Source organism: Cynoglossus semilaevis, chromosome 2, assembly GCF_000523025.1.
Source record: "Cynoglossus semilaevis isolate Cse_v1.0 chromosome 2, Cse_v1.0, whole genome shotgun sequence".
Lineage (NCBI taxonomy): Eukaryota > Metazoa > Chordata > Actinopteri > Pleuronectiformes > Cynoglossidae > Cynoglossus > Cynoglossus semilaevis.
Window position 1 is genome coordinate 5,093,090 of NC_024308.1, and position 9,237 is coordinate 5,102,326.

Consider the following 9,237-nt stretch of genomic DNA (forward strand, 5'->3'; position numbering starts at 1 on the left):
CATTGTTTTTTTTTTTCACTTACAGCATCAGCTTAATGCCTTCCATCTATCCATATCAAGCATATTAGCATTCCACTCTCCAGCACCTTGAACAGGTGATGCTGTGGCTGTTGCTATGGTGGTAGTTGCTAGGTGACTACTTCTGGAAGTCTGGAGGTATTTTTTTAATTGGGGCAAAAATTGAGAGAAGTGAAAAGTTTTCAACTGTTGGGGTCTATGTTTTAAAATGATTGATTCATTGTTGAAGGCCAGTGGACATAAGGTACATTACAGTGCATACTGTACCTTTAAAATAAACCTCAGTCTAATATGTTATATTTAAATCAAGATCAACATGTTAATCAAAAAAGTAAACCCAGACTTCAAAGTTTAAAGTTCAATGTGCTTCTAAATGTTTAGACTATATCGTCCTCTATGCTGTATGTGCAGATGCTGCTCAGTGATTCGCTGTTTGGTACCGCCATCACGTGGTTGACTTCTTAAGCCAATGAGCTTTTTAGAGGCGGGATTTGTAGCATCGCAGCGATCATGCTAGTGAAAGGAGTCATGTCTCATTAGTTTTGCTTACTCGCGAATTCACAGATATTACTTATTATCGCATTATTCTTTTGTTTTATACACTTAATGACAATGAAAACATATCATTAAGCGTGAAGATATTTATTAATTTTCAAAGAAGACTCGAGAGGAGAGTTGGTTGTTGAAGTAGCCGTAGGGAGCTAACGCGGCTAACCGCATACTCACTACCTACCAATACGACCAACACACCACACCGGGAACACAGGTCAGCGGTTTGACGGTTCTGCAACGAAAATGGAGAAGGTACGTGTTTGGTGTTCAGACCGCCACATTTATACCCCACTCCTGTGCTCTTTAAAAGGATAAAGTGGCGAATAGGCTTATAATAGTTACTGTTAGCTATTAGCTACACATGCTACCTCTGTTGACATCCGTATACTCGGGGTAAACCGGCACCGCCTGCCTCTAAACTCTCTGACCTGCACATTTGAAACCGTTGGTTGTACAGCGTGTCTGATATTATCACCTCCGTTAATGGAGGATGGTGGGGATGTTGAGGCAGGGAGAGGAGCAGGAGCTGGGGAACCGCCCAGCCTTTGAGTCCCACACTGTTATCATGCAACGTAACCTGTAGGGCACACGTTTATTTAGGTGGTATGTTCAGTCACAATCACTCTCTTCGAGTCGTGTTTATGGATTAAAACAGTAGCATTAAATGAGGCACAGCTAGGCTAAATACCTGATGTTTTTCTTCAAACTCTTCTTGAAAACAGAGAGTGGTTTTACCTCCAGGCTTTGCTGGAAATACATTTGAAAACCTTGTCTTACGAGTTAAGTGCTTCATGTAAATACACGAACGCAGTCAAAAGTCTTTGCCAATAAAAAAAAAGGCAATATGTTCATGTTTAGAGACTTGTGGTGGTACAATGAAACATGGTTGAAAAGTGATCTGGGATTCCTTTTTCTCCAGGCGGATTTCTTAAAAGGACTTCCAGTCTACAATAAGAGCAACTTCAGCAGATTTCATGCAGACAGTGTTTGTAAAGCATCTGTAAGTACCTTCTTCTCTTGTCCGCTAAAGTCAGTGATGCTGTGGGACATTTGCTGTGGAAAAAAGCTATTTGTCTGAAATTAGAAAAAATAGTTTAAAAACACACTGGGATAATTCCCATTGTAGAAAGTCCTGTACGTTAGAAGAATCCACAACTGTTAATATCATTTCCCTGTCCCTTGTGACAGAATCGGAGGCCCTCTGTGTATCTACCAACCCGCGAGTATCCCTCGGAACAGAGTAAGTCACTCTAGTTGACTGCAGTCATTTATACACGCGTAGATGTGAGTAGAACTGATCGAGCCTTGAACAGGTGTGTGTTAATGGTATATTTCTTGTGTGTTTCAGTGTGTGTGTTCTCTCGTGTGTTTTCAGTCTATTGCATTGACGGTTGTTTTTAATGCACCTGTTTGATGTGCTCCACAGTAATTGTAACAGAGAAAACAAACATCCTACTGCGTTACCTCCATCAGCAGTGGGACAAAAAGGTGAAGCATTTTGTGGCATTAATTATTGAATTCCTGTTTCATAGAACAATGTTCAACCTTTTGCCTCAGTAACGATCAAAAATATATGAATTGCGAGTGATGTTGTCCTTGTTTGTATCCCAACAGAATGCAGCAAAAAAAAGGGAACAGGAACAAGGTGAGGGCGATAGCCCTGCCCCTCCACGGAAGATCGCAAGAACAGATAGCCAAGAGATGAATGAGGACTCATAATTGTATATGTGCCTAATTGTGTATGAATGTGTGTGTGTGCGCGTGTGTGTTTGTATGTTTACACAGGGAGGAGCCAATATGAATTATGAAAAATAACTGTGGTGAGAAACAAATACTGAACTTTGAAGTAGAGGTAAAAGAACTCAACACTCTACTCAAATCAAAGGCTTGAGGTGATTTTCTTTTTAACCATAGAACAGTGTTGTAATACAGAGAACCATTAATTTAATCTTTAACTGTTTGAGTATTGTAACCATTCATTCTCCTGATCAAACCCATCACTGCATGAGGTAACAGTAATATAATTAAAAAAATTAAACAGCTGTCCTCATGTACAACAAAGAAAGAGAGAGGGACGGACTAAGTGAGCTAAGGTTGATTTGAGCTGTCAAGTAAAAAAAAAACAATAAAAAACGTTTCATCTTTAATGCAGACGTCTGTTTGAGTTTCCTCTGGATAACAAGTGGTCTGCACATTATTGGAGAGTCAAAAGATGCTCTTAGAGAAACCTGTATCATACAATTTGGCACATTCACCGAGCCTCTTAACGTGAAGGTCATGTTATGACTGTATGAATGCATTTCATGCACGATGCACTTTTACGAAAGTAATAACTGAGAAAATGAAAAGATGTCAGTCATGATGTCTCAGAAAACAAAGCCCCCTGATACATCTGGTTAACTCGTGTTCATGGCTGTGCCCTGTGTGAAATACCATACATGTATATGTGTGTATGCATGCAGAGCTGTGTGAGTGTGTCTGTTGTACACTGTGTGTGAGTTGGGTTTAATATTTGGGTAAATGTGTCAAAAATACTTGGATCTAAAATCTGAGGTTGACAGGTGACGTTGGACACTACTCGTCAAAGCAGTCCGGCATCTGATCAGCGACGGTGTAGCCTCCTGTCTCCTGATGAGTCTGGTCTGATTTGTGCAAGGTAAAAAGGTAACATTTTTGTAAATGTTTAATTTTATTATATTTTTTAATTTTTATGTACAGTATGGCTCTGAGCTTCCTGCCAGCCACCGTGCCCGCCCTTCTCAGTTTCACTGCCCTATTGTGCGACCACAAGGGGGCACTGCAGCATTTCAACAGAATTAAGGATGCACTGTGAAGAACAGCACAAAGTAGAACACAACCCATTGGGTGTGTGTGTTTATGGTAAATATTCATATCTTCCTATTGTGCAAGGTTGACTGAGGGGTATTTTATCATTAAGCGCCACCTACTGGTCCACCCTGATTTTTTTTTTTTAAATCATCAGGGTATGTAGAATAATCCATTAGAATTGCTGCACCAGAATATGACATTTTTTGGGTTTTATGTTGTGCCTCCTGGTTCCAGCACAAAAAAGAGATGAGAAATGTCTTTTTTTGTTTGTGTGTCTGTGTTAAAATAATAACAAATGGCCATGTTTGTGTCTGACCTTTATAAAATATAATTGAAATCTGACAACTTGTGTATAAGAGAGGAACTCCAGTGTCTACTGAATGTTGTTTTGCATGTAAATGTTTCATGTGTGGGTCTTAAATGCCTGGAACAGGAATACAAACTTCCAGGTTGTTGAGTTTGCGACTGTGGGAAATATTAGCTGGAGGCCTTACGACCTGTCACCATAAATTAGACTCTTTGGCTCCACTGTCTCAGGGCTGCTGGATATCTGGCGTGTGCCCTGCCTTTGTGACACCATGGCTTTGTTATTTTTCAGAGATACATTTTGGATAAATTGGGGTGTTAAAAAAGGATGCTTTATTTTTGCAGCTATGGAATGCATGATAAGCATGCAAATGCAGCTGCTGTCCTGCCTCGTTTGCGTCCTTTACAGAACTAAATAAAATCTTCTCTTTTTTTTAATGTTTTCCAATAGACTCAAAAGCCTCTTGTAGTTCCCAGGTAAAGCTGAGAGTGTGATAAAGAAAACTCTCGCTTCCATTTTCTGTGCTCAGACCATGTAATGCAATTGCCTTTTAGACTTCCACTCCACCTCTTCCTCGTTGCGTCTCACGTCTGGATAAGAAATGTTCTTTTCAAGCTTTGCTGGAATAAAACTGGATTCAAACTGGATTAAAGTCATGTGGTTCTTTAAAGTCATAATTACAAAATATTGTGTATAAAACAGCCTCTTGTGACCCATGATTTGTCCATATGTACACAGCATGTCCACGGTCCAACGTTGGCCGTGTCCACCCTGGACCACCTCTTGGGGGCGCCAAAGATTATCCAACGTACAACAGTTGGCTCTCATCTATGCTAGGGTTTTTCAAAGTCAAGTTTTATCACTGAAATTTCTGCACTAATCATTTCTCTGTGTTTCAGGTGTGGTTTTATTTGTCTTACAGTTTCCTGCAGCTGAAGGAAGACATTTTAAGAACCCATCACACGATGCACACGTCGTAATGGAGTCTCCCTGTTCCTGCAGAATCTCAGAAGGTCACCGTGTCCGTCGGACCTCCAGGGTCAAACATCTACCTCGGTGAGTGTGTGATGCTGCTTTGTACTTTAGTGGAGAGCCAATTACAACAGGCCTGGCTCTTATATTATACATACACACCACAACACACGGAGTACATTTTTAAATTGTTTTATTAACTATTTCTTCAGGTCTTACAAAAATATGACAAAATTAATTCAAAGAAATAAAATGTCCCTTTTCCCTGGATTTTTCCTTTAAAACGTTTATACAGTGGTACATTGGAAGAGCGCATGGTGTAGAGTGAGTGAGTGAGGATGACTCGTCTTTAATGCTGAGGTTTTTACAGTCTGGTTTTTAATGGAGCTGCGGTGAGAGTTTCACCAGCTCACCTCCGCTCAACAGCCAATAGACGGAACACTTAGTCCTTTTTCCCACTGATGCCAGTGACAGACTTGAGGACACAGCGTGTCTGAACTCCTTCAGGAGCTGTTGTTGCTTTGATAGTGAATTAACAGTGAAAATGACAGATGAGTCCTAGTGTTGAGCGCTGATGCAGGAGAAAAGCCTGTGCTTATCCCACAGAAAAGGCAGGGGTTAATGACTACAGTGAAACCCAACGTCTGTTCGTCTGTTTCTTCACAGCAGTCAGTGCTTTTTTTTTGTAGAGCTTGTTTTTTACAAAATGCAAAATGTTTTGCCGTTGCCAAGATTTTAAGAATGACATCCATGTCTTTTTCATGAAGTTTGACATTTTCCCTGAATAAAAAGGAACAACTAAAAAACCCCTGACCCATCAACTGAACATCAGTGCGACATGTCAACAAAAGCCCTCATCTATTCACACTACCTACGCTTTGTCACTGATCCGTCTTAACACTAACACCTGGTTCCTTTCGTTGCGATTCGTTGTTACTGCTGTAAGACTAAATATTTTGGGGGGAAACCACCTTTTGCTCAGCTGTGCTGTAGTTCTGTGTTAAAATCCCTCCATTAACAATAAGTGGTGTGAACAATGTCAAAAGACACGTCATTTCTGTAACACCCACTCTTCTAATTCAAAAACAAGACATCAATACTTTCCAGATAAAAAAATCAACACACTGTCATTTACCTTTAACACAAATACATTTTTATCCTGTATTGCATTTACTGTCAGTAAGAGTTTTTGTCTTTCTGTGGAAGTGCGTTTGTTTATTTCCTGTAGACATGTGACTAAACTAAAGAGAATTAGATATAGAAGTTCTGTAAACAAAATAAGCTGCAAATAAATTAGTTTTTCAACGTAATGGTGACAGGGTTTTTACAGTGATTTCACTCAGTAAAATACGAGAGTATGAGAAGAGCAAGGCAGTTGTGAGGTGTGCTGGCAGAGTGACTGATGGGTTCAGAGTAAGAAGCGGCTGGAAGAGCAGTGGAGGTCCACACTGATTAGAAGACTATATCTGATGTAAACAGAGAGGTGGAGAAGTGAAGAATCCATGAGAGGATTATGGAATATTGGTGCAGCTGGAGGAGGCATAAGTTAGAATGATGAAGATCAGAAATGAGCAGCTCAGCAAACAAATGATGAGCAATTTAAAGATAAAGTAAGGAAAAAGATGGTGAACGTATGGTCCGGAAAAAACAACAACAACAACAACATGGTAGAGGAGGAAATGAAGCTGGTTGGTGTCCAGAGTGAGAGTGATCTGAGGGCAGGTGATCCACTGTGGTGGCTCCTGAAGGTAGCAAACCAACGTACGAGATGTTATTGTTCAAGAACACAAAGGATGACTAAAGTCGCTGCAGGTGTAATGCAGTGGGACTTAGTGCTGCTGCAGGTTGGGACATTTTTAGCCGTGACATCCTGTAGGAGTCACCCACATGGACCTTATTGCCGAAGCCCTTGCCTGTAGCGATGGTGTAAAATGCATAGTTAATGTTTCTCTCTGTACCTTTAACTCCTCCGTACAGTTCACTGTTACTGCACCACAGACTCCCCACTGACAAATCAATTTAAAAAAAAATTAAAAAATCATCATGCAGATCAAATGGCGCCATCTTCTGGACGCTCTGCAGAAATGAATACCAGTTTAGGGCTCCCGTGCTTTTCTGTTTTCAGAAACATGTCTTTTAGTTACAGTGTTTCAGTACATGATCGAAAGATTATTCACAACATACTGTACACCCTGACAAAAGCAGTGTCATCGTAAAAATAAGACTTTGATTAAAAAAGGAAATTAAAACCATCTGTAAATGATGTATATAAAAAGATAAAGCTCAACATAAAATAGGAGCGGCTATTGTTAGAAAAAAAAAAGCCTCATCTGAATACTGAGATGAGAGGGCAGCGGGTGTGTGTGTTTGAAACAAAAACATGTCCAGCTTTTTGCATAATGTTGAGGAAGCAGGCTGGTATCGGCTCCATCTCCAGTAGAGAGAGCTGTTTCTAAGCAGGGTGCCACGGTTCGCTGCAACTGTTACCTAAAACACTGATAACCATCTCTGGATAGAAGGTTGAATGGAGGAAGGGAAAAAAAAAAAACGGTTCTCTCTGAGCCTGTGTGCTCCATTTTTCCACAAAATGTATTTCCTATTTATATCTCGCTCCCATGTGATCGCTCAGAAAAACCTTAATAGGTAACGGCTCTTTTTTTCTTCTTTTTTATTTTAATGTCACTTGTTGTTACCAAATGTTTTTGGAAAAGCTCAGAAATCACCAGAGCTTTGAAAATAAAGCTGGTGACAGAATGTTATGGGACTTTCATTAAGGAGGGGGGGACGGGGGGGGGGGATTAGTACTTTTCAAAGTTAGACAGTTAGATCTCTGACTAATATTGCTTTTGTACATTTGTTTCCACTTCACGAACACAGCTGAGATGCCTAGGTCAAAAATGAAACATATTAAATCTTATCTTTTGTATCAAACCAGCATATTCATTTAAAATCAATTGTTTTTTTTCCCCTCCCCAGCAGGTTGATATGTTTCAGCTGGCCACTAGGACGACTGGATGAAAGGAAACAAAAAGTTTCTTTGCTTAAAACGCTTGAACGTATGAGAAACGCAGCTCATGCATTTCTTCATGTATTGCAGACAAGAAAAGGTTGTGTTTCTGTGTGTGTGTGTGTTTTAATGGGTCATAACAACAAGACTAACCCTATCATCCTTCTTCTAACTCTTCAGCCAGACAACATTCACTTCTCATCATTATCATCACTTCCTCCCTCTGATCCAGAATCTTCTACACATGGCCTACTGCAGTACAGGATGTACCGTACCAGGTGTACAGTACCAGGTGTAGGTCAGGCTCCTCCTCACAGTAAGCACATTGATTCAGTTGAGGTGAAACTGCTAAACCTTAGAGCCAGTCGTGTCCAAATCTGTTGAATGTCCATTCTCAGATTCTTCCCCCCCGGAGGAGGGCATCTCCTCAGGTGCGCTGTTCAGGTCTGACCTGGAGGTGTGTCTTTCTGAAGTCTGCGACAAGAACCCTTCTCCTGACCTGGGCGGTGGCGCTCCGTTCACGCAGGTCCCCCCCTCAGATTTCCCAAAGTTAAAGAGTTTTCCAGGGTTGAAGGCCTTGCTGGGTGACTGAGAACGCTCCTGAGAGCTGCTACCTGATGATGAAGTTGATGAAGATGATGTTGCGGTAGAACTGGCGGCCGTGGAAGCAGCCGCTGGAGCCGCAGCACCTTCCCTCTTGCTCTCTGGTGATTTGAGGAATTTGAAGCTCAGGAACCCAGGGAGCTTTGGTTCGCTGCCTGTGGGCGACTGTGGGGAGCGAGCGCCACCTGAGGAGAACTTGTTCTGCAGCGGGATGATCTGCTTCAGCTTCATGACGTTATTGTTGGCCAGCAGGGAGCTGGGCCTCTTGGGTTTTTCTGACCCACTACTTCCTCCTCCTCCACCTCCAGGACGTGACTTACTGCCGTGGCTCTTGTCGTGGTGGTGATCTCCGGAGGAGTCGCCCTTGCTGTCGTCTCTCTCCCTCTCCCTCCGGGCCATGTGCTCCTGCCTCTGCCTCTCCTCCTCCTCCCTCTTCCTCCTCTGCAGCTGCTGGTAATGCTGCTGCGCCTGCCGCTCATGCTTCTGCAGAGGAAGAGACACATTCCCACGGAAGTAGAATCAGCATGAAACCAGTCAATACAACACTGCAGTACTGCTAATCCAACAAATCCATTATTACAGTGAGGACACTGGAAATCTTACCACAAGCTCGGGAACAGATACTGCAGATAGGTTTATGACGTTTATTTTATTTAAAAATTCATGAAGATGATCATTTATTCTTGTCATTGATTCGTCTTCTCCATTATTATTTCTTTTCAGGACCCTGGGAGTGCTGAAGCCCATACCAGCAGTCATGAGGTGAGGCGGGAGGGGTCACTCTCTGGACAGTTCTCAAACGATCACACACACCTGCCCCTCTCCCCCAAAGACCACCATCTACAACTATGAGTAGTGAATGAGGGAGAATCATCTCCAGTGACACGTCATGTCCAAGTCAAACTGACCCACAGGGTTTACAGTACCTTAAAAGCCTCCCTTCGCTGAT

At 41.8% G+C, this 9,237-nt stretch overlaps 2 protein-coding genes and 1 long non-coding RNA gene across 3 annotated transcripts in view; 2 read left to right on the forward strand and 1 right to left on the reverse strand.

The window, feature by feature from the left end:
• The first annotated feature begins 490 nt into the window (after nt 1–490).
• dda1 (DET1 and DDB1 associated 1) lies at nt 491–4,351 on the forward strand. Its single transcript, XM_008331781.3, has 5 exons — nt 491–822; nt 1,490–1,570; nt 1,759–1,810; nt 1,997–2,058; nt 2,185–4,351. The coding sequence occupies exons 1-5, from the start codon at nt 814–816 to the stop codon at nt 2,287–2,289; spliced, it is 309 nt and encodes a 102-aa protein (XP_008330003.1). The 5' UTR covers nt 491–813; the 3' UTR covers nt 2,290–4,351.
• Nucleotides 4,352–4,856: 505 nt separating this feature from the next.
• The window catches only part of ano8b (anoctamin 8b), a 31,230-nt gene continuing 26,849 nt past the window's right edge, over nt 4,857–9,237 (reverse strand). Inside the window, 2 exon segments of the mRNA XM_025065338.1 lie at nt 4,857–8,771; nt 9,215–9,237. The exon segment at nt 9,215–9,237 is cut by the window's right edge and continues 46 nt beyond it. Coding sequence (XP_024921106.1) covers nt 8,034–8,771; nt 9,215–9,237 — 761 coding nt within the window. The 3' untranslated portion in view covers nt 4,857–8,033.
• The window catches only part of LOC112488552 (uncharacterized), a 2,694-nt gene continuing 2,107 nt past the window's right edge, over nt 8,651–9,237 (forward strand). The window contains exons 1-2 of the long non-coding RNA XR_003052739.1: nt 8,651–8,921; nt 9,012–9,050. This is a non-coding gene — a long non-coding RNA (uncharacterized LOC112488552). The remainder of the gene's footprint in view (nt 8,922–9,011; nt 9,051–9,237) is intronic.